Source organism: Micromesistius poutassou (genome assembly GCF_964030765.1).
Source record: "Micromesistius poutassou genome assembly, chromosome: 21".
Taxonomy (NCBI): domain Eukaryota; kingdom Metazoa; phylum Chordata; class Actinopteri; order Gadiformes; family Gadidae; genus Micromesistius; species Micromesistius poutassou.
The window spans coordinates 1,224,387-1,249,588 of record NC_140291.1 but is presented as its reverse complement, the minus strand read 5'-3'; the positions used below and the strand labels follow the sequence as shown (position 1 = coordinate 1,249,588).

Sequence of the window (25,202 nt, the reverse complement as noted above, 5' to 3'; positions counted from 1 at the left end):
CTGATGGCAGCGTTATTCTGTCTATTCTTAAATCTTTAAACCCCAAGGCTCCGTTTGTGTCTGGAACAAGAAAAGCTATTTTATCTCTTGCTTTGGCACTGACTGTCAGTCTGAGTCGTAATCTCAGCTTAATTAAAGTACACTATTAACATGAATTGCATAAGGCTTTTCGATGTTGGTTCTTACACGTATTATATACAAAACAAAATGAACAACAATGTTTTATTGGAATGACTTGTGACCAACAAATCGAGACAAGGGATAATTTGACTCATGGCTAAAAATAAACTTTCGCTATGTCTCACATGTCAGTCAAAGATTTTGCGTCAAGGAAGATTAAGGTAATAGGCTTTCGTTACAGCCACCCTCTGGCCACTGAACCGCTCATCCTGGCCCTGTTCACATGCATCTCCAGAAACATGGCCACGTCTGGTGTCGTGTTGTCTATTGTGTTGGCCCTGTTAGGGGTCTACTTCATAACACCTGGATCGACCACGTGTCTGGTCGGTTGCTCTTGCACAGATGACAGCACCGGCAGGTGAGCGAGTTTGATGTTTATTCTTAAACCTGCATGCTTCTGAAGACGTGAATAAACATATATGATTAAACTTATTTTTAGTGCATTCCTTATTTTTTTTTTATTGTGGTTTGTTCCAGATCTCTACTTTGCATGGAAACCTCCATGGGCCGCGTTCCAGATAACATTCCGACCGACTTGTCGAAGATCAGAATAGAGAATTCGCATCTGACCGAGCTGCCGCGCGGGTCGTTCTCCAAAGTGGGTAACCTGGTTTACCTGTGGCTCAACTTCAACGACATCGCCCTCATGAACGCGCAGAGCCTCCAGGGCCTCGGGAACCTCACCGAGTTGAGGCTCCAGGGGAACAAGCTGAGCTCGATGCCCTGGACGGCGTTCCTCGACGCGCCGAAGCTCAAGATCTTGGACCTGAAACACAACCGGCTGGACGCGCTCCCGGAACACGCCCTGAGACACCTACCCGGCCTGACTTACTTAGATTTATCCTTCAACCGGCTTAACATCATATCGAAAGACGTGTTCCTCAACTGGCCACTGTACATCGCGACGGAGAAGGCGTGGGGCAAAGAGGGCTTCGTCTCCAATGTCGTGCTGGCGCTGCACGACAACCCGTGGCAGTGCGACTGTCGCCTGAAAGGTTTCGTGGAGTTCATCCGCGCCGTGAGCCCGCCCCTCATCCTCATGAACTCGTACCTGAAGTGTGCGGGCCCCCCCGGGGCCAAAGCCGGGAAGTTCTTCCACGAGGTGAACATAAAAACGTGCGTGAAGCCCGTGACCTCTGCGCTGGAGGCGAACGTGAGCGTCGCCCTCGGAGCCAGCGCCACGCTGACGTGCTTGGCCAAGGCCCGACCCGAGCCAACCGTTCAGTGGACGTACAGTATGAAGATTATAAGGGGATTTTCCGGTAAGATTACTTTTTTGTATCGTTTTTTTTTATCATCCATTCCAACATCCGATCCGCAGCTTAACTGATATCATATCTTAAAACTTGCAGGCAACATCTGGCCAATGAAGCGATTTAGAAGTCTCCAATGGTATCCCATTTGACCTGCTTAAATTTAGGCAGGCCCGCACAAGGTTCAAGTTGTGGTGACGTTCGAAATATATCACGTGCAATTTAAAGGTGCTGTAGGTAAGATTATTGAGAAAATATTTGAGTGTAATTTGTTGTAAATGTTATAGCCATCCGTCTAGTAGTGAGTGAAATGTACTGTAATAATTGCTCTATCGAGTTGACTTCGTAAGCTCTTTGAGCCCATTTAGATTCTGTAGACCCGGGCTAATTTTCGAACCAATCAGGCATCTCTTCCCTGATTGGTTGTCGATCATTCAGCTGCAATTTTAACACTTTTCACTTTTTTGGCAGAGAAAGGTGGGGTTAATGGAGTAGAGAGCGAGGGGACATTGTTGCGTTTCAAAATGTTGCTCTGCTATTCTCTCGCTCTTTACAACTTTTGAATCGGACCTACAGCACCTTTAAGCACAGCGGTCCGCGTGTTGAGGCTTGCTTTGCTTGCTGACAACCGACTATATCTTCTATGTTATCTTATCTATCTATCTATCTTCTTCACAGTCACGGAGACGCACAACGACGATGAGAGGGTCACCTCCAAGCTCCTGATCCCCGCTCTCCATCCCACCGACCGCGGGCTGTACACCTGCATGGCCAACAACTTCCTCGGAAACTCCTCGGCGACCTTCTCGGTGGACGACCCATTCCGCAACCTGACCTCCAATGATCCCGCCCCGCCTCTCGCCTCCACGCCGCCACCGCCGCCGCCCGACGACGAGAACGTCTCCGTCGACGTCCGCGTCGCCAGGCAGACCTTGTACGGGATCACGCTGGAGTGGCACGCGGCGACCCGGCGGCCCCCCTCGGACGCCTGGTTCACGGTCCACTTCGGGAAAGACGACGCGGCCCGGAAGGACACCGTCCACATCGGGCCGGGCGTCAACAGCTACTCCGTCCAGGACCTGCAGCCGTTCACCCGGTACGAGGCGTGCGTGACGTGGAGGAACCAGCCGCCCCGCCGGAGCCAGTGCGTGGCGTTCGTCACGGCCAAGGACGTGAGCGCGATGGAGCAGCGCGAGAGGCTGATCCACATCGTGGTGATCGTGTGCGCCATGGTGCTGGCCGTGCCCGCCGGCATGTACGCGTGCACCACCGAGGCGCGGCTCGGCTGCCCGGCGTGCTGCCGGAACCCGTGGAAGATGAGGGGGGAGGAGCTGAGGGACGGGGCGAGGCGGGGCACCTTCGACAGCCTGCAGGGCGCCAGCAGCGAAGGGCTGTGCCCCGACTCGGCGGAGGGGGGCCGCAGCAGCGCGAGGCCCGGGGCGGAGGACAGGGCTAAGGGAGGAACCGGGCTCAGCTGCATTAGCTTCGACATGGCCACTAAAACGACAACATCGACGGAGATGAATTCAACTTCCCAAAGCGGATCTCTGTCGGTTTAAGCGTGTCTCAGAGGTTTCTGATCTGGAGATGACCAGTTGCCTTATTCCTTATTGATAAGGAGAGCCTGTGGATTCACATGTTGTTGATTCAAATAGCTGACTGTGTGTTTAGGCCTAAGCATGAGTACTTACTGTATAATGTGTCTTTAACGCTTTTGATAAATGTTGTTAATATATAAGTACGCTAGGATCACTAACGTGCATGCCTTTGTTTACAATGTTTTACAAAAACTGCTTTGAAATGCTTTTGAAACCTCTAATCATAGTGAAATTATTAAAAGTTGATTCTTTTTTGTGCTAATGAATATGGAGGACTTTTAATTTGGCGTCGCTTTCCTTTTGGAATCTCGCGCTGGAGACAGAATGAGGTGGATTAACAGGAGGGCAAAGATAAAGGTTGAGAATTCGTTTTTAGCACAATCATTCAGGGGATTTGTTACATAAGCAATGTTTGCCCAGCGTTAATACATACTCCGCTAAGGAGATTAAAGCGCTTTCTGTCTGTCTTGTCAAGCCCATAAAGCAGAGAGATAGAAAGAGAGGGAGGATAGAGATGGAAGGATAGAGAGAGAGGAAGAGGGGACAGGGAGGGAGAGAGGGAAAGAGAGATGTGACTTTGAGAGAGAGAATACATCAAGTTTTATCTGATGGCTAGGTGTACAGGTTTACTGTATACTAAAGAAAATACTACTAAAAATGGAATGATGTATTTGTATGGATTTTTTGTATTGTTGCTGCTATGTTGAGGAACCAAGCCTAAAGATGTTACTCTTGTGTACTACGATAAGATGTAATATAATAAACTCTGAATCTGAATATGGTTGTAAGTCGTGAAATGGGTGATAAGGTTGTTCAACACCTGCTGTTAAACTAAAAGCGTATGAATTTACAGCTTGATAAGTTTGTTTTATGTACCATCAAGCTTTTACGGTTGGTGATCAAAATATAAATCAAATAAAACACTAATAAATAAAACAAAAGTTAAAAAAAATCTTTAGATTTGTCAGACATTACGTCCACTAATAATCTGGAGAGACCGAAGGGACAAGGCATGCATGTTTCAGATATTTATTCAAAATCAGGACGGTACAAAGACATTACAAACGACAGGTCACATAAAAGGGACAGGCAGGTGTAATATATTATATACAGGTTAATATAACAGAGGTATGTGTAACAATAGTTTTGCCTTTAGGGTTTAAAGGCATTGGACAGGACACAGACTGTTAGCTGTTTGCTGTGATGCTAGCCATGAAATGTGATGCTTCATGAAATTCAGAGAAATTTAAACACTCCTTCACAAGTGAAGTTAGGTGTAGAAGATAAGTATATATGTCGCTAAGGTGGGTTTAATTCAAGCGGTACAACTTCATTAGTACTCAATGATATCTACTGCTAATTTGGCTATTTGTTCTGCAGGTTGCTAACATGTTTGAATACACTAAAATAATGGTCCTGCAATGCCCCGTTTGCCCTCCAAACTAAACAAATACAATAACAGGATAATCAATAAAAAACATAATTTATAACCTTTAGTAGAAAAGCATATTGTTATGATACCGCAAATGTTTTATGTTGAATGCCCACACTGGCACATAATCAGTCATATACACACAATGAACAAATAATGAATCCTACATCTGAAGCAGCCAATGCAAAGACAATACTACACAGTTCGTTTAGCAATTAATTTGAATAGCCATAACTACTCTAACCTCTCTGCATCTTCCTCCAGCAAGCAATAGCATACATTAAATATTATTCATTATTTTTGGTTCTCTTCCTACAAACATTCCATGGATTCGACAATTGTATACGCTTCTCAGGAAATCATTTTGGGGCCTATGTACAGTTCAGTACAGACAGTACAGACAGTAACTCTTAATAATCCTCTTCCTGGGGAAGAAGTGCTTCCGAACACTTGTTAACATGGTGCCACTGACCTCTAGATGGCAGTGTAGCGGGGCTTCTCAGGGTAATAACACAACCACGCCTTTCCCAAATCCTCCCGCCCTCTCACTTACACGTGCACTGGACCACTACGTTTCACTGACATTATTTTAACATGCAGATCACCGGGTTATTATCCATTTGGGACTAGAGAGAGGAGAGAGAGCACATGAACTACAAGGAGCCACCGTCTCCATCCGGTCTCCAGGGAACCGACCAGCCAGCGGGCGGGCGTGACAGGGAGTCAGCAGTAGCCCTGGTTGCTCTCGTTGATCTTCTGCTCCAGCCTCAACTTCAGCTCCGACACCAGGGCGGAGCTCATGGTCTCCTTCCGGCCGTGGCTGGAGCTGGACTTGGGCTTCTTGAAGCTCCTGGAGGCCAGCACGCCGGAGATGGTGGGCAGCACCCGGGGGGGCCTCTCGCCTGTCCTCGCCGCCGCCGCCGCCCTCATCGGCGGCGGCGGCGGAGGCAAGGAGGGCGCGTTGGGCGGCGGGGGCTTCGCCCGGGGTCCCCCGGCGTCCCGGACGGCGCCCCCCTCGACCCCCTCGGGGTCATCGGCGAGGAACTTGCCGGAGGGGCCGGCGTCTCTGAAGATGGGCATCCGGAAGGACCAGGGCGGCTCGGGGTGGCGCGGGCGCCTCTTGATGATGCGCCGCGCCGGCGAGATCCTGTTTGACTTGGTGTTGCGTAAGTACATAGCGGTGGAAAACAACACGGTGGCTCCTACCAGTAAGCTAATGATACCCGTGACCATGCCTAGCACTTTCATAGGACTGCCTCTACTTCTCTTTAAAAAGGCCGCCATGAGAGGAGTCTGTAAAAAGAGCAAAGATACAACACTTTTAATCGCACCCGATGGGTCTGAACGCAAGCTAGTGAGACGCCATTCGCCCCAGTGGGATGCGATGCTTGAGACATGAGTGAGCGAAGCACTGACAGAAGACGCCCAGACAACCCTTGGGTACTTCCTCCACGGCTAATGTCGACTACAAAAGCTTCCACACACTTCCGCACAACTGAGTGTCTTTTGCGTCTGCAAAGGCCAAGCCGTCCACTAGCACTACGGCACGGGGCTAGTTGCTGGGAATGCGTCTGGCAGTGCCGTTGCGTTGCAGCTGTTGCAGTGCGTTTTGATGAAGGCGTTGCATGCATATGGAGAACCGTTTGTGTTCTGTTCTGAACCCCAATGCTTCATTTAGGTGGTGGTATTTTGGGTAGTTTGACAAATGGCCGGCAATGACTGACATTGTTGTGTAAAAAAAATGATAATTACTGTTCCGATAAATCTTCATAGCTTTATAGTTTTAAAATTTCAAAAACAATATCTATCTAATTATAAAATGATTTTATTATTAAAATATATACACATAAAAAAAGTATTTTATAATACATGACATTATATGACTATGTGTGCTTTAGTGCTGTTTTACAGACAATAGAAAAAAATCTAATATGCAACCATGAGTTTTGCAAAGCAGTGCCAAAGTGCCCGTTTTCCTTCCCACTCTGTTTCACTTTGCCCGGCGGATCACTTTAATGTAGTTACTCTCTGGGTGAATGCGCGACTTTTTCACCGCGTTACAGTACATGATGGTGGAGATGCAGACGGTGACTAGGATGAGCGTGAACACGATGCTGACACACATCCCAAACACGGTCAGGGGCCGCTTGCTCAGCCCCAAGAAGTAGGACACGATGCGAGCCTTGACCTGAAAGCACAACCAAATCCACGACACCGAAGACACAACACCGGGGCGGGGGCGCCGGCCGTCACCTCATCATGTCACCAAGGCCAACGACAAACAAAACACCACAGGACTACGCCAAGACTAGAAACAACACAAAGAATATTGTGAAGAAGCCGTTATGTGAAGGAACGGACAGTCCCCCTGACAAAGTTAGAGTCGCCATCTTGATACTTTACAAAAGCAAAAGTTCTAGAACAACCAAGCAACCAGTTTTCTTATATTAATGGTGAAAAAATATCAAGGTGGCGGCTTGGACTGTTGCAGGACAACACGTCAAAACCCTCCAATGAAATAAAATGTAAGAGAGCGATTGAAGTAAGGACCACGACATGAGTGCACGGAGATAAGCGCCTGATAAACAACACACAACTGTAACGATAACCCTAAAGTTACGACGATGGACAAGCGCTGCGTTTGATAGCGCTGCAAGCATGCAAGCACGCTCACAGCAGGGAGCAGACGAGGGGGGGGGGGGGCGGGGGGGGCGGCGTGCGGGGCTTACCGCCTCGGTGATGTCGATGTTGAGGACGGCGGTGGTGCTGAAGGACGGCGAGCCGCGGTCCCGGGCCTCCACCAGCAGCGACCACTTGCAGTCCTGCGTCTTGGTGATGTTGTGGATGATCTCCATGGACTTGATGTAGGGCTTGAGTTTGATCACGCCCGTGTTGCAGTCGATGTCGAAGATGTTCTTGGGCTCCGCCTTCATGATGGAGTACTCGATGACGTTGTTGGGGGACTCGGCGTCTTCGTCCACCGCCTGGTGGAAGCGGACGTTGTGTTTTAAAATGAATGACGTGTGCGCATGACGGGTGTGAATGGTGTTTCACTTAGGGATGCATTGATAGCACTCTGCAAAAACGTGGGCCGGTTGGTGTCGGTCGAAACAGTACTACAATTAAATGTTCTAATCTTATTCAACGCTTTATTGAGCGGTAAAGAGGATGGTTGGAATATACAGTTAATGTTAACATATAAAAAAAAATTTCCCAGCTAGAAAAATCGTAGATGAACGTGTCATAATGTAAAAAAAACAACAACGGTTCATTTATACTACATACAGGTTTCTGTATCAACCCCATTCTCCCAATGTTAAGCATCTTTCAACCGTTATATCAGCACAATCTGCCACGTCCCCGGCGCTGTTGCGTTGTCTTCTACCCCGATCGGACCCATCCGTACCGTACCTCTATTCTCACGGGAGCGCCGATGATCATGGTCTCCTCCAGCAGGCTCTCGTGGAACTCGGGGGAGTGGTCGTTGAGGTCCAGCACGGTGACGAAGACCTCCGCCAGGCTGTACTCCCCCTCCCCGTCCTCCGCCTTCACGTAGAAGTTGTACTTGGAGCGGGCCTCCGCATCCAGCGAGGCCCAGGGCTGGGTGGAGATCACCCCCGTGGAGAAGTTGATGGAGAATCTGGAGGTGCCAAAGAGGAGACGTCAAGAAGCCTCAAGAACAAAGTGACGCTTTGACGTCACAGGTCTCCATTGAAGAAATGTTATTGGTTTACCTCAGAAGCTTTTTTTAATTGTTAGCTGTTGACGTTCGTATTTGTCAGACCTACAAATGCGTTGATTGAAGGGACACCCCCTTGAGATGAACCAGACGTACTGCAGAAGATTCTCTAGATTCTACTCGTATCTGGCATGACAAGTGTAAACAGACTCCGTGCCCTCTTACAGCAACAACAACAACAACAACAAAAACAACAACAACAACAATAATAATGTCCTTCGACAGGAATGTCAACTTTTGAGGCTGATAAGGTGGAGCAAGGCCAAAGGAATAGCTTCAGCTGGGCTCTTCAATGCAGACTCATTATGCGGGCGTGGCAGCAGCAGAACAGCACATTCATTTTGATCTGACAGCTCACTTTGCCGTCAATTATAATCTTCCACGTAAACACATGAAAGTGTCACAAACCGGATTTAGAAACCTCTGGCTCGCTGTTATACGTGCCATCATGTGTTTATGTCTGCTGACTACATGCACATGTAACGTTTGAATGACCCTGTTTGACGTAAACACCTTTTGGTAAACATAATAACCACAATGCATGTTGTTCGTCTTGGATTACTGCTGGAGCCTGTGAGGCCACAGCCCCGGAATGAGTTCTTCTTCTTTGCACGTATATATTCTCTGTGAAAATTAACAAGTTGCTTCGAATTCACACAATTACTTCCACTCCTTGCCTGGAGACACGCATAAATTTGCACTTTGCGTCTACAACAGCGGACGCGCGCTCTTCGCCGCGGCTGGCTCCCAGCTTCAGCTGTCACGCCGCGTGTTAATTGGCTGTGTGAGTTGGGCAGGGCAATCTATTTTTCGCCCTGCAATCCAATTACAAGATTAGCTAGCATCTCGCTGCCATCTTAGACTAAGCTGTTTGTGCGTCGCAGCAGCACAAGAAGTACTTTTCTTGCTTATTTTCCCCATATAGACAAACACACGGGTATTTTATAAGGTATACTTGAGGTCAACAGGGTCCTGAAGATCACAGCTCCTCTACACGCACAATAACATGAATCACTTTGTATACCCAGAACCCAGAAGTCCCCATTTCTGTACGATGTGAAGTGGGGACAGCAGCGGTAAAGCGATCAGATCGTAGCGAAACTGGCAACGCTACTTACAAATCTGATCCTGATCCGTAAATGGTGTATTTGACTTCACCCCAAGGCCCGGAATCTGGATCAATGGCCTGGTTGATAAAAAAAATAACAAAAACAATACGGGCATTGAGGAGTTATAAACTGTAAATGTTCAGCACATAGAAAGAGAAACATTCAAACAAGCAACTTTCATTTTGAAAATGATTCACACTGATGAATACGAGGGTGGGGATGAATGAGAGCCCAGGAGGCAGAGGAAGGTCTATTTAGTTAATTGAAAGTGGGAGAGGATTACACACAAGAGCGTAAACCGCCCAGTGGGATTTAGGTCCCGGCAGGGACTGCATGGCTAGCAGGCAAGCCCTTTCACGGTTTTACCGTAAGGTACAAATACAATTTGATTAACGGAAGGGGGAACCTAAGCTTTTTTTCTACTCCTGGGTTCATTCCCATTGACAGGAACTCAAACAGCATGCGGTAGTGGAGCCAGGTGTAATCTAATTGCAATGTTGTGAACGCCGTGGGGTTAAAAATAGCTTTATTTGGGGGAAACCATCCACTGACATCGGACGAGTTATGCCGAGCAGCACAGGGTTACATAACGCTTATTTTGGGGGCGGGACTTTTGTGTTTTCATGTTTTCAACGGACTCACGGTGACGGACACCAGGCTGGACCCCCCAGGGGAGTTCTCGTCGATGCGGGCGATGTAGTACTCGGAGGTGAAGGCGGGGACGTTGTCGTTGGTGTCCAGCAGGTGGATGATGATGTCGGCCGTGGCGCTGAACCTCTCGGGCGTGTCGATCTCGATGGCCAGCAGCTGAAACACAGCGGCGGCACAGCACAGCGGAGTCTTTACGTGGTTGTGATGCTAGGCCCTGTGTTGTCTGTATCGTATGTGATGCGGTGCGATGCGGAAAATCAGGACTCTCCTGGAAAAGACGACGCTTAAGTCTCAATAACACTAACCTGAATGAATAAAGGTCAAATAAAAAAACTAAAACTAAAACTAACATAAGCTAATAAATGCATGAATAAATATTTGCGTGGTGTGTTGATGATTCAGTAGAAGGAGAAAAAAAAAAGAAAAAAGTAGTTTTATAGCTATCGTCAGAGTGGTACTTTAAGGTAGCGATGGTAGGGAGATGTCCATGTCAATCAATAACAAAGGGATGATAGAATTGTCTACTCGCAATACGTTTTGATTGATAATACAACTTTTCAGCCCGTTCCCGTTCCTGTCCCCGCCAAAGTTACAAATCAAAACTCTGAGTGGAGAATGAATTCACGGTGACGGACGGTTCTAACGCCCTCATCGAACAAAGGACCGGGCGTGGCAGAGTGCCGCGGCTCGGACGGTCTGACCTTGAAGGTTAAGGTGGAGCCTTTCTCGTAGTCGATCCCCGAGGTGTCCTCCACGATGATGGTGACCTGGGCCTCGTTCAGGACCGTCTGCGGCACCACGCGGAGCACACGGCCCGGCCCGACCAGCCTCAGTTTGAACTTAGCGTTAGCTCCCTGTGTGGGGACCGGGGTTATCGATCAGTTGTCAGTCAGAAACACAAGGCACACGCACACTGGAAGCAGACTTCAGCGTAGAGGAATGGATTTAGTGAGGGGAGATTGTGTTTGTTGCTGAAACAGAACGCTATGAATTCAAAAAATGCTTGTCATGGCTAAGACAGCCGTGGAAGTAGTGATGCTCACATGGGGCTTGAACGTTGAGCAGAAGAGAATAATGAGGTCAAGAGATTAACAATTGTAGTTTAACCTTTGACCTACTTGGGGATTGGGAAGAGAGATGTATCTTGAATACTACTCTAAAAGTTGATAACAACAATGCTGTGAAGCTGAATACTTTGCCAACAGTTGTGAAAAACTATGATAGACTTAAACCCATATTTATCCAACCCAATCTCTTGTTATGCTTTTATCTCACCCTAAACTGGTTTCAAGAGATCCATGTTTAACAAAAAAACTGTTTTCCACACACACACACACACACACACACACACACACACACACACACACACACACACACACACACACGTGTCCTCTAAGCAAGCCTTAGTTCTGGAACCAACTGCCACATTTTCCAACCCAAAAAGTCCTAAACACAACATATTACTATACAATACAATACAACACAAGGAGAAGCAGGCAGGGACCAGATTGATAAGTTACCGATAACGCTATTGCTCACTAGTGGTGGCTCGTTCGCGAACGAATCAGTTCGAACGAACGACTCTTTAAAACGAACGAACCGTCCTGATTCGCCGCTCTCGTTCGTCGTCGTTCGTCTCGTTCGTTCTCCGAGACTCGACTCCCAGCTCCACCCACTAGTCGCGCTGACTCGCAAGTCGCCGTTCGTTCACTGACTGTGTTTAGCGGTGAAGACTCGAGGACTGAGAAGTCACGAGAGTCAGCCGGGCAACAACATCCCGATTCCGAACATGAAGCGCTCCTCAGCTAAAAGGAACTTAGTTAATGTTGTGTTGATTGTTGACCGTTTGCACCATTGCACGATCGTGATTCGTTTGAGAATGAGAACGAGGGAGGAGCCGAGTCTGACCGACTCGGCTGAGAACGTGCATTCACCTCTACCGGAAAAGTGAACGAACGAACGAATGAATGAACAACTCTTCTTGGCGAACTGACCGACACGAACTGATTCATTCAAACGAATCATGAAATCCACCACTATTGCTCACCTGATCAGAGTCGTTGACGGTGATCTTGAAGCCCCTGAGGATCTCCCCGGCGGGGGGGTGCTCGAACATGGTGACCTCGAAGCGGTTCTGGGGGCCCGTCTCACCGTAGAAGGTGGGCGGGTGGTTGTTGAGGTCCACAACACGGACCGTCACCGTGGTGATGTCGTAGTCCATGGGCCCCTCGCTCACGCCAACCTCGATGGCCTGTGGGGTGGTGAGAAGAAAGATCCAGAATCACGCATGATGCTCAGAGGATAGAGAGGGCAGAGTCAGCTCTGAACTTCCACTAGGTTCCCTCGTGATTATATCAGAGGAACGTTCTCCCCTTGGTTCACTACATTTACTAAAAAGCTAATTCTTTGCTCTTTACTTTCTGCAAAGCTGAAAGGCTTTTTCATTCAAGCGTTGAAAAGTTGTGAACAAAAGTTGTGAACGAAAGTTGTGAACGAAAGTTGTGAACGAAAGTTGTGAACAATAACAGGAAACCTACCAAAAGCTTGATGCATTAAGAACACATTTTTATGTCTTTACATTTAAATATATGGCCATGATAATGATTAATACATTTTCCAGTTGATATACAATATAATATAATAACAATATTATCATATATTATATTATAACACAATATAATTTTGTATAAAATGCAATCCCTGTGAGAGAGTAGAATGCTTATGAAAGAAAACATTCCTGAGTGCGTGACGTGAGTGGACTACCATGTGTGCTTGTTAAGGATGTTAGAGTATTTTTTGACCAAAGGTGAGCAGGCAGGAGGTAAAAAGCAGCGAATAGAGGGCAGTCCCACCTTGACTCTGATCTCATACAGCTCACTCCTCAGCTGGCTGGGATTCGTCGTCAGGCTGATGCACCCGCTGGTGCTATTTATGTCGAAGACGCCATCACTGCCTGAAAACGTCACGACAGAGAGTGACAAAAATAAAACAGGTTTCTGAATCTGCGAACGGATGACATTGAACGGACAGAGACAATTTACTTTTTTTTTTTATTGCGAGTCATTCAACGACAGTAAAATAAATAGGGTTGAGTTATGAAATGCTTACCATTCATAATAGAATAATGAATAGCATTTGGGTTGCCTTGATCCCCATCCTTGGCATATACTGTAAATATTTCAGAACCCTAGAGGTTACAAGAAAAAAAACATAGTCAATTGTGTTAACATTAACATAATCACAAAAATAAAAAAAGAACAGTTGTAATAATCTACCCACAAAACCAGTATGAGCAGGAGCATATTAGTTTCCCTGGTAGAATAATAAACTTAAACGTGAAATCTTTGAAAGGCTTTGAATGGCTAAAAGATTCCAGATTTCAGATGAAAAAAATCTCAAACTTCAAACTTCATACTTCAAGATTCAATATTCAAGATTCAAGATTGAAGCCTCAAGCTTAAAGATTCAAGCTTCAAGAAGAAATGAGAACGACGTTACTCACAGGAAGTGAGACTTCATAGATGTAGCCGAAGTAGGGCGTGCCGACGAACGAAGGGGGCGTGTCCTGGGCGTCAACCACATTGATGGTGACGGTTGCCATGGAGCTCATCACCTGGTGCTGGCCCTTGTACTTCCCACCTCCGTCCTGACCGAGACGCACTTCTGTTCGTTATTATCACGCATTGTTGTTTGGTTTATCTAGCGTTTCATCACCATAAGTTACAAGATTGTGTACATAAAGTTGTATTTGAATTAGTTTGAAACATGTAAACTTTTCCTTAAGCTACGACTCAAGAAAGTCGTAGTTTTCCGACTAGAGTAATTCTTAGAACTGCGACGACTCTGGCTAAAGTTGACATTCTTATCGACACTACCACTGTCCTGAAAGATGTTGTTCTCGTCATCACAACCCAGACAGGTGACGAGCGTCTAGTCCACGCCCACCTGCTAAGATGGAGGACAGGGGGGTTACCTGGGCAACCACAGTAACAAAGTGTGCCGGTGTTGTCTCGTAGTCCAAGGTCTCGTTGGCTCTGATCCGCAGGACCCCGCTGTGCCCGTCGATGGTGAACTTTGTGGGGGGTGAGCTCTGGTCACATGGGGGTGAAAAAAGTAGTTTAATTAAAGGCGAAAATGAAATAATAATTCAGAGTGTGTGTGTGTGTGTGTTTGTGTGTCTCTGTGACCATTTGTGTGTGTGTGTGTGTGTGTGTGTGTGTGTGTGTGTGTGTGTTTGTTTGTGTGTGTATGTGTGTGTGTGCTTGCATACCAGTGTGCATGTGACTGTGTTTGTGTGTGTGTGTGTGTGTGTGTGTGTGTGGTTGTGTATGTATGTGTGTGTGTGTGTGTGTGTGTGTGTGTGGTTGTGTATGTATGTGTGTGTGTGTGTGTGTATGTGTGTGTGTATGCCTGCATACCAGTGTGTCAGTGTGCATGTGACTGTGTGTGGTTGTGTATGTATGTGTGTGTGTGTGTGTGTGTGTGTGTGTGTGTGTGTGTGTGTGTGTGTGTGTGTGTGTGTGTGTGTGAATGGCTCAGCACCTCACTCTGACCATGCAGTATGTTACACGACTACAACCCTGACAGTTGTTGGCCCAGAGAGAGAGAGCCTTGAGCCTGGCCTGATCCCACGCCTTGCCCAAATGGAATTGGAATTGGATCAACTGAGGTAACACACGTTTGCCGACTGATCCCAGGCATAATATTAATCCTTGCCTCCAACCATAGGTTTCTGCATTACAGAAACTTATCACCTTTTAAATCCCTTTAAAATGTCTGCAAAGCACTGAACTCCTGATGTCAGGCTTACCTTTTGTTTGGCAGTGGGTCTCTGTAGCCACTAGCCATATTGGTTCTCAACCCTGGGCCAGAGCCCGTCTACAGAGAGCCTTGGCACTCTCTATTGAGCCCCATTGTATCCAACTTGGTTGCAGTTCCATTAGAATTCCACTGGGGGTGATCGAATGAGTGCAGATTGAACGGGGGTCTATGGGGCTAGACGGCTAAATGGATCTCTTCCACCTGCTTGTCGTTGAAATATCACAGATTTTATTGTAGATTCCGCAAGTTCACTATAGATTATAGTTCAAAAGTCGAATGAATGAGTACTTGTGACTGATTACGACCAGAGACCCCTCTGTATGGCATCTGAAGCTGAAGCAGAATCAGAAACATTATCTTAAGGAGGACTTTCTTTCAAAGTTAATTGTTATATATTAGATGTATATATATAATATATATAATATATATGCAGAAGTGCTAAAGTGACTCAGAACTTGCCGTAAAGCCCCCCCCCCTTTGAATGTGACTTTCAAATTACTTGACTAAAAGTAAAAAAAAATTACTAAAAAATGACATTAAAAGTGGAATTTGAGGGTGAAACCCCGTCGTCCATTCTCGCTGGGTGGGAGAAACTGAATGCGAAATTCCGCATTCAGTTCCTGAGTGTTTAGAACCGAGATGGAACCGAGACGGAACCGAGATGGAACCAAGATGGAACCAAGATGGAACCAAGATGGAACCAAGATGGGACAAAGAAGGAACCAAGACGGGACCGAGACAGAACTGAGACGGAACCGAGATGGAACCGAGATGGAACCAAGATGGAACTGAGATGGCTGCCAGGTAAACGAGGCCGTGAATGTGCAGTGTTTAATTACCTGCAGGTAGTAGGAGACGCTGCCTCCAGAGCCCATGTCCTTATCCACCGCTGTGACCTTGTATATACTGCTGCCGGGGGCTGTGTCCTGGTGAGAGGGGAGACAGCCCGTCAACACGTTCTCAGACACACACACACACACACACACACACACACACACACACACACACGCGACGCTCACATCTGCACTCGCTTCCACAGAGTCGTGATGAAATTCACGTCATGAACGTTTTTTTCTTCCATACCTCAGGGACGTCGATGGCGAAGGGCAGGTTTTGAAACTCAGGTTGTTCGTCGTTGGCGTCGGTGACGAAGATTTGCACCGTCTCAGCCACCTGGAGACGAAGACGGGGGAGGGGGGGGGGGAACTCAGTCGCGGACATGTTTTCATCACCACTATAGAAACAAACTATTGCAGCAAATTTTGGAATCGACATTGTGAATTCAAGTTGGTGTATTTCGTTTTCCCTCAAGACGGCTGTTTTTAAAAGCACCTGAAGGTGTGAATTCATTCATTCACAAGAACAAAGGTCTCACGTTCAAACACACCTTGTTGCGACCGTCGGTGATGCTGACGAGTGCTGAGATCTCAGCTTGTTTCTACAGAACAAAACAAACAAGAAAAGATGAAGTTGTCCTCTGCTCCCCTGAGACGAAGAAGCCCATTCCAGTCATGTTTATCTTCTGTTGAATCTCGATGGCCTCACCTCTCTGTCAAGCTCCTGGACCAGAGTCACGTTCCCTGACTTGGGCTCCACCCTAAAATACTCCCGGGACCCCTGCTCAAAGGTCAGCCCGTAGCGCACAGGGTCCTCCTCTGGGTCTGTGCCGTTAAGTGTGTACACGTGTGTTCCTACAAAAACCAAAACACCACAATCAAAAGAGTTTTCATCTCCATTAACTCGGCAATGAATGACGCCACTGATGCTTTTATTCCCAGATAAAAACAAAACTGGGGAGAGGGAAAGGTGCTTTGATTAGGCGACACGATCCCAGAGATAATTAATCAGGGCGTGCGCGGTGGGAATGTGGTTGGTGAGTCATCTGCAGCTACTCCTCTGCTCCTTATTAGCCTGCGTAGCTTGGTTGTCATAATCTAGACAGCCTGACAGGGGCCAGACAACACCGTCCACGCCTTGGCAACCTGCGTCAAACACACCTTTTGGCTGGGAACCCCATCCACACACAAACACCAACACACACACACACACACACATGACGATACACCATCCAAAACAACTCACCCACTGGCGTGTCCTCTGAGATGCTGAACAATGCCATGTTGCCGTGCGTAGCGCCGGGTCCATAGTCATAGAAATACGGTGCGTAGTCCGATTGCCCTTTTTAAGGTGGAGGTGAACGGGGGGGTAGACACAGCCTTGTGTGAGCCGATGCTTCACAACACAGTTACATATTCTTGAAATAATTTAGACACTGTACTCTTTTAACTTTTAAGCATCTGCCACTTTCACGTTAGAATTCTAAAATAGTATTCAATATTGCATACATTATAAAATATGGTTGCGTATGTTAGACTGGAGAAAATATCGAATAAAATATTAATTTTTGACACTTACTTGCTGAAACGGCAAATGAAGCATGCAGGAGGTGCAAAATGAGCGCATTTGGAAAGAAAAGCATGAGTTTAGAGTAAATTCCACCACACAAGCTACAAGCTACACAAGACACAAGACACAAGCCACTGACTGCAATCTGGCACGCGCCCTCCAGCAAGACGGTGTTAAAGGATAAGCTGGATATTAACCAAGGCGCCCGGCGCTCGTACCGACAACAACAGGACAGCCAACAAGCCCCCACACACACAAAAAAAGGCAGTGAGCCACACAAACCCACAAAGAGCCATACCCGAGGTGAGCTGAGACAAGGCGAGCAGAAACCACAGAACCCGCGTTCGCTCCTCTGCGTTCATCCTGGTGAGGAGGAGCGGCTCGGCTGGAGCATGTGTGGAAGGGAAGGGAGCGAGCGGAGCGGAGAGAGACCAGCCCTTTCTGGAGGTGTTCTCAGGAGCTCAGGGGAGAGAGGAGCTGAAGCAGATTCTCAGACACTAATCCAGTGACGCGGACGTCCTCCGCTCCGCAGGCGCCTCGGTCGTGGCCGCGTCTGTGCGTTCCCTCCGGGGGCGGCTCTGACTGTAGACCCTCACGTGGACACGCCGGCGACGGGACGGTTCTCACCCCTCACAGGTGTTTTTTCACGCCTCCACCTCCGCACTGACGATGGAGTACTGAGTACAGAGTACTGAGTACTCGTCTCTGTGCTGCGGTGGAGCACAGCGTCATTCGGTCGGTTAGGATATAAAAGACACAACACTGTCAACATATGTCAACGTGTTTGTTTTGCCTGTTGTTGGTTTAAATGTTATATATATATATAATAATGCACAAACAAAATAAAAAAAATACTATTTTATATATAATTAATATTGTAAAATGTTGTATTAGTATTATTATAGTATTATAATAATACTATACTACTAATACTATACTATAATAGTATAGTATTATTATTAGTGTTGTGTGTGTGTGTGTGTGTGTGTGTGTGTGTGTGTGTGTGTGTGTGTGTGTGTGTGTGTGCGTGCATAAGTTCATGCTCCTTTGTGTGTGTGGTTGTATGTGTGTGTGTTTGTATAAAGATTAAAACTGATCACAACACACACACACACACACGCACACACACGCACACACACACGCACACACGTGTGTTATGTGACTTAAATGACACAATTAAGTATATTCATCTTAAATGAATAAAGCACATGTTAATGGCGCACTAGTGGCTGCTGCAAGTCATTATGACTCACAGAGACACCTGATATTCTTAGTTTGAATGCGTCGTTCGAATTACACGTCAGCTCTTCAAATCCACACTTGCACTCGCTTGAATAACACATGAAAACACATGAATATGCTCCTATATCAAACCTGGATCGTACAAAACAACCCTTAAGGGATGTATACCGAGGCGCGCTAGTGTGAGTCACTCAGTTTGTGAACCAGGTGCAAGGTGGAACACACACACACACACACACACGCCCTTGTGGAGAGCAGGTGGATGTTCAAAACATCATTCACCGAGAGGTGCAATCAAGTCGTGCGCACGCCCTCTCTTCACAGCTTTATAAATAGTGCGTGACAGCCGACAACACGCTTGAACTCGTGGTCAGCAGCCAATCACAGAACCCCTGCTCCGCTCGTTAGGTTTCGAGACGGAGTCGTCAGGCTCCGGCAGGAAATTCGGTTTGGGTTTGTGTTATTAGTATTCTTGTTATTTTCAGATTAAATAATAACGACGTTATATTTTTGTGTAACATTCTAAGCGTTCACCAATCTCATCAATCCATTAAATGGATAGCACTGCAGGCTGTAGGTGTGAGCCCGGTGCTACCACAAGCCCCTTCGGAAATGGGCTTACGTTACAGGAAGGGCTTACTGGGATGTAAGTCAGTGTGAGAGAGCTATTCCCACGCAAAAAAAAGTCCACCAAACAACAACAATTACAACTCTATCTCTCCCTCTCTCTCCATCTCACTCTGCCTCTCTCTTTCCCCATCTGTCACTCTCTCTTGCTCTTTCTATCCACTTGTTTCTGCCCTCTGCCTATCTCTCTATCTCCCATTAACTATCTCTCCATCACCTGCTCCCTCCCTCCTCTCTGTCTGTCTATCCTCACTCTTCCCCCTCTCCTGCCCTTTCTCTCTCTACCTCCCTCTCCATCTCCTCCCTCTCTCTCTCTCTCTCTGCCCCTTTCTCGCTCCCTCCCTCCCTGTCGTCCTAAATCTCTCTCCCTGTCTCTCTCTCTCTCTCTCTCTCTCTCTCTCTCTCTCTCTCTCTCTCTCCCTCTCTCTTTCCCGCCCTTCCTCAAAGTCCCTCTCTCTATGTCTCTTTATCTACTTGGATGTGACACACACTCCAAACACAGACCCATACAGAACCCTGCTCTACCGTAACGTCCCGTAGTATCAGAGTATCAGTGGCGGCTCACATAACGACGCCCGCTTGAACCCACTCCAACATTCGATATATCAAACAGCCTAGCAATGAAAAACACGACATCGGGCTCCAGTCATCCCTAGGAACAGCAAAGCCCCATATGCCAGGGCACCAGGTCATGCATTATTGCCTTCTTCATCCCCGTCCATCTGTGTCACGGCCGACGCACCTTACGTAACCGCGGGCCACACGGTGCAACATCAGACGGGGCCGTGACCTCCGCCGGGCTCTCAGCTCCGTTCCACCAGCCCACCATACTGTAGCCGGTGGGGGGGCCCCAGCCCAGTGTCGCACCTGTACTGTATTCTATCATTATCTACGTATTTCTGTACGGATATACAGCATGCATCTGCCACAAGTGGCGGCGGGGGCCCGCGCCCTGTAGCGCTTTAATTGTAGCGTGGAGGGGCAGATGGCAGACGAGAGACAGGGGGGGATCAGCAAGATAATCCTTTGTCATCTGCTGCTGTCGCTGCTCACTGCTACAACACTCTGCTGACAGGGTATAGGAGGAGGGGATATAAGGCAGGGACAACCCCCCCCCCCCCCCCCCCCCCCGCCCAGCACCACCACCACCACCACCACGGACACACCTCCCCCCCCGGGGGCCCCGGGGCCTCTGCCTCCAACTCCCAGCAGCCCCTAGTCTTGTCCTCCTCACTGCTGTCTCGTTAGACCCCACAGCGGGTCAGTGAAGGCGGCTCTAAGTGGCTGGGCAGGAGGGGGAGGGATTAGGGGAGAACGGGAGGTTTCAGGAGGACAGGTCCTTAGTCACCTGGTGTGTGTGGGGGATGTGGAACTCCGCACTCAGTGACTGAAACATCTTTTAAAATCATCTTTTAAACATCTTTTAAAAATAATAGATACGCATTTTCCTGAATGATGAACTTTGAGGAACGTATCTTATCCATACTTGCTAGTTATCATTTGTTAAGCCATGCAGGCCAAGCAAAACAATGTGAATATTTAAATCTCTCTCTTAGTATCCCAAATATTCACCCAACTGTATTCAGTTTGGTGAAATAACTGAACATATATAACGTTACATAGAACCTGCCTTACCTGCTGATTTTGATGCGTTTCCAACATGTTTACTCACTTATTCAAATGTCAGTCTTGAATTGGACTGTTTGGTTCATCACCTCTCCACCGTGACAGCCAGTGTGAGGTGATCCTACTGGCTGCCATGAACCACCCAGCTGGGTGCCACACACTGGTAGTGGGTGAGGTGAGATACACACAAACACACACACACACACACACACACACACACACACACACACACACACACACACACACACACACACACACACACACACAGAAACATTGCACGCTTTGTTGCACATCTTGAAAAAATATATATAAATGCAATTAATTTCTTACAGCTGCTTCATGAAAGAAAAACGAACGAATGTAGACATATTGCACCTCTGCAATTATTATGTTAATCTGCCATATAGGGTTAGACACTTACACATAGCTATCCTTCAAAATGGCATGATATAATATATAATGATATTAACACTGCATCTCATCACATCTTCTGACTGAATGATATTTATCCCATATTTATGTCATGATATTTTTGCATTAAACACAATCGTTGTATGACGCGGTTCTGCGAATCCTATGGCACATACGAGGTCACATACTGCCTCCTAGTGGTCAATTTCACTCCTACGTATATAACTAATACAGCTCATAATATAATATATAATAATATAATTATTTGGTAATATATTAGGGTGGGGGGGGGGTTAACTTTTGTCTTCAATTAAATGGAAGCATAGTGTTCTTCACTTTCACGACAGCCTACCTTCTCGAACGGCATCAACTTTAGGCGAATTCACAAATAAACTAGAATAGCTACACATACATTGGACATAACTCAAATGTTTTTTATTTTCGTAGGACCAAGTGTTGCTTTACAAAATGTAGCCACATATGAACGCTGTGAAGTGCTGTGAATGGCGAAAATTAAACTTATTTGGGAAAGACAAGCGCCAGCATAATGATTGGCATAATTACTATCCACTTAAAAAGGCTCTTAGTTTATAAGCAGCTGACCAATGGCAACATGACATGGGCGGGGCCTCGCTGCTGAACGAAATGCCTCAGGTGCGTTGGATCGTTTTGCACAACATGAGGACAGGTAGGCTACGTTTTCACTCCTTCTTTATTGTCGTACGGTAGTCTGCATCGTGTCGGGGCTCGGGTGCTAGTCCTCTAGCTTGAGTCATGTGTATTTCATCGTTTTTTTGGTTTGGTTTTATCTTACCGTTGACTGGCAGTTGATGAGCAGCCCAAAAGTTGAATGTTAAGTGTTGGTTTTTTCGAGTTATAACAGCCTGGTATTTTGCATTAGTAGCCTACATTATTAATGCACACCGGGCTAGTGAGGCTAGTGGCCTTGTACAACCGTTGTTACATTGTAATGTTTCCCAGCCTTATTCACTTCATTCGTAACGAGTAAAAGTAAAAGTGTCCAGTTTCACGTTACTTTTGATATAATCGCCGCCTCGCAGCAGTCTCGTCGCTGTCCGACGTGCTGAGCAACAGGAACCCCCTCCGTGACGCCACGATGACGCACTGTCGTCCCGGTTCGGTTTATTTTGGAGGTGTCGAAAGTCACGTGACGTCATGACTTTTAGTGGGGCCGGACCAGTGAAAGTACCCAAAAAAAAAAAAATAATAATAATCAAATTCATACGCCTCTTGCGATTTAACACGTTCATAATCAGCTAACGTGCCCGAGAGTTAAGACTTGTCTGTGTCATTTTAAAACGTGGCATTAGCTTTTTTATTTAACGTGTTTTGCTCTACAATGACCTTCTCACCTCTGATTTCTTGTGGTGACACCAGACTGGGGTTGAGTGAGATGGACAGGAATGGCCCAGCATGTGAATCAAGGGAGCCAGAGAGACGGTCATCATGCCTCATAGCTGTTTACAAACGTGAGTCGGCTACACCATGTTTACCGTGTAGGCCTACGTAACGATGTGTAGGTACTGCGTCATACCAATGGACGGTATGGCCAAAGACCAAAAGGCGTCATTTGTAAATCTTCCAAAAAAAAATATGTTCCAAAATAATATTTGAAAGGGGAATCTGAAGAAACTAAATGATTATAGTGTCTCAAACTGGTTTGGAAATCATTATTATTATTATTATTATTTCTCAGCTCTTTTTTGAATAGCGGCCACTCAAAGTGCTTTACAATTAGTGCCTCACAATCGTTGACTATTGGCAGTGTCCACCCCACAAGGCGACGGCCAGCTCGTCAGGAGCAGTTAGGGCTGGGTGTCTTGTTCGGGGACACCTAAACACTTGGCAAGGAGGAGCCAGGTTACCATTAATTAAAACAAGTTAATGCAGTAGTCTGCATTATTTTATAGCATTAGCATAGGGGTTAGGGTTGGGGCGGGGTAGGTTGGAGGGCTAGGATAGGGTAAGGGTTAACCCTAAAACTATTAGCTATTAAACTAATGTACATTATAAGTTAACATGAACACCGTTACATTAGTTAATATGAACACCAACAGGAAACATGAACAGAATTAGTAAATGATTCTTATTAGAACCAACCACCAACACCATAACTACCATTACCAACACCACCATCACCACCATCACCACCATCACCAACACCATAACCACCATCACCACCATCACCACCATCACCACCACCATAACCACCATCACCACCACCATAACCACCATCACCTTCACCACCATCACCACCTTCACCACCATCACCACCATCACCACCACCATAACCACCATCACCACCACCATAACCACCATCACCACCACCATAACCACCATCACCACCACCATAACCACCATCACCACCACCATAACCACCACCACCACCACTATCACCACCACCACCACCACCATCACTACCATCACCACCACCACCACCATAACCACCATAACCACCATCACCACCACACCACCATAACCACCACCACCATGACCACCACCATAACCACCACCACCACCACCACCATAACCACCACCACCACCACCATAATAACCACCACCACCACCATCACCACCACCATCACCACCACCACCACCACCACCACCACCACCATAATAACCACCACCACCACCACCATCACCACCACCATCACCACCACCACCATAATAACCACCACCACCATAATAACCACCACCACCACCTGTCCTCCCCCGCAGACCGCTCCTCCCCTCGGCCTTGAGTCCCCGACGGGGCGTGCGTGTGAAAGGGGAGCCCGGCCGCCGCCGCCGCCATGGCTCACTCGTCGGGGCCGTCGCGCAGGGAAGCCCCCTCGGGCCCCCAGGGCCCCCAGGGGCCCCGCGGCACCGCCACGCGCCATCTCCTGCGGAAGAAGGAGCAGAGGCGCCGCGGAATCCGATCCTCCTCCCCCATGGGCAGGGTCATCCTCATCAACTCCCCCGTGGACGGTGAGGGGGGAGGGGGGAGGGGGGGGGGCGCCTGAATCCAAGAGCAGGGGCTAGCTTAGCTCCTGGGTTAGCACGGGAGGGGAGGGGTACCCCGTTGGGTCCCGTTGGGCGCTGTTTAGGTCATCCCTGTTTTGTACTGTTTTCTGAAATTTGAGAGTCTAATGCCGTTTCTCAATACCAAGTACGCGGACTACGTACTCGCGGACTTGGAAGTGCGTACTTGGCAAGTCCGGACTTTCAAGTACAGACTTCCGAGAATGCGAGTACGCACCTGCAATCGGAACAGCAGCGGACTCGATGATGCATCCTGGGATATTTAACGGTCCCGAGTCCACACAAGTCACCTCCGATGCGTCCTCGGTAGAACGGCCTCATCGAGAACGCATCGAGAGAACACTTCCGGGTTTTACGACGAGTACTCGCGTACTCGCGTACTTGGAATTGGAACAGTGCTTGGGCTACCACTGATGACGTTTCACGAGAACGCAAGTACACGAGTACACACAAGAACGGGAATTGAGAAGCGGCTTATATCTGGTTCTCTATTAGTGCACTACTTGATACCCATAATGCATTGCTAAAGAAATGTAGACCTCCATGTCACGGCCGATAGATTCCTGGCACATACTTAGTGTCCGTATTCCCTTTTCTCACTTGGTCCCTAAATAGTGTAATATATTGTATAGTGTGTTCACTACCCCCTATGCTACTGTTAGAAAGACTACAGGAGAGAAAATGAGAAACATTCAATGCTCTCTATTGAATAATCTGCGTGTGTGTTTGTGTGTGTGTGTGCGCGCATGTGTTTGTGTGTGCATGTAAGTGTGCGTGCATGCGTGTGTGTGTGTGTGTTTGCGTGCGTCTGTGTGTGCATGCCTGCATGCCTCTGTGCATGCGTGTGATTGCATAAGTGTGGTTGCATTTGTGTGTGTGTGTGTGTGTGTGTGTGTGTGTGTGTGTGTGTGTGTGTGTGTGTGTGTGTGTGTGTGTGTGTGTGTGTGTGTGTGTGTGTGTGTGTGTGTGTGTGTGTGTGTGCGCGCGCGTGTTTGCACGTGCATGTGTGTGCGTTTGTGGTCCCCCGTGTGTTCAGGGGGAGATGACAGTGAGGACATGCACACG

General features: G+C 47.4%; 3 protein-coding genes across 3 annotated transcripts in view; 2 read left to right on the top strand and 1 right to left on the bottom strand.

Annotated features, from left to right (window-relative positions):
* Positions 1-419: 419 nt before the first annotated feature.
* On the top strand, positions 420-2,992 carry LOC311366997 (leucine-rich repeat, immunoglobulin-like domain and transmembrane domain-containing protein 2; the record flags this gene model as incomplete). Its single annotated transcript, XM_084485792.1, has 3 exons — positions 420-538; positions 658-1,442; positions 2,112-2,992. 3 exons carry the CDS (start codon positions 420-422, stop codon positions 2,990-2,992), a joined length of 1,785 nt encoding a protein of 594 aa, XP_084341918.1.
* Positions 2,993-5,186: 2,194 nt separating this feature from the next.
* On the bottom strand, positions 5,187-17,551 carry LOC311366992 (cadherin-related family member 1a; the record flags this gene model as incomplete). Its single annotated transcript, XM_084485787.1, has 17 exons — positions 5,187-5,756; positions 7,193-7,447; positions 7,875-8,103; positions 9,321-9,388; positions 9,954-10,118; positions 10,664-10,816; positions 12,010-12,213; positions 12,815-12,915; positions 13,071-13,149; positions 13,465-13,608; positions 13,936-14,052; positions 15,623-15,709; positions 15,867-15,956; positions 16,171-16,221; positions 16,329-16,474; positions 16,866-16,961; positions 17,488-17,551. The coding sequence occupies 17 exons, from the start codon at positions 17,549-17,551 to the stop codon at positions 5,187-5,189; spliced, it is 2,619 nt and encodes an 872-aa protein (XP_084341913.1).
* A 6,357-nt stretch (positions 17,552-23,908) lies between these two features.
* The window catches only part of LOC311366731 (PDZ domain-containing protein 7-like), a gene marked incomplete at both ends in the record, with an annotated part of 13,519 nt that continues 12,225 nt past the window's right edge, over positions 23,909-25,202 (top strand). The window contains 2 exons of the mRNA XM_084485526.1: positions 23,909-24,083; positions 25,174-25,202. The exon at positions 25,174-25,202 is cut by the window's right edge and continues 109 nt beyond it. Of these exons, the coding sequence (XP_084341652.1) occupies positions 23,909-24,083; positions 25,174-25,202 (204 nt within the window). The remainder of the gene's footprint in view (positions 24,084-25,173) is intronic.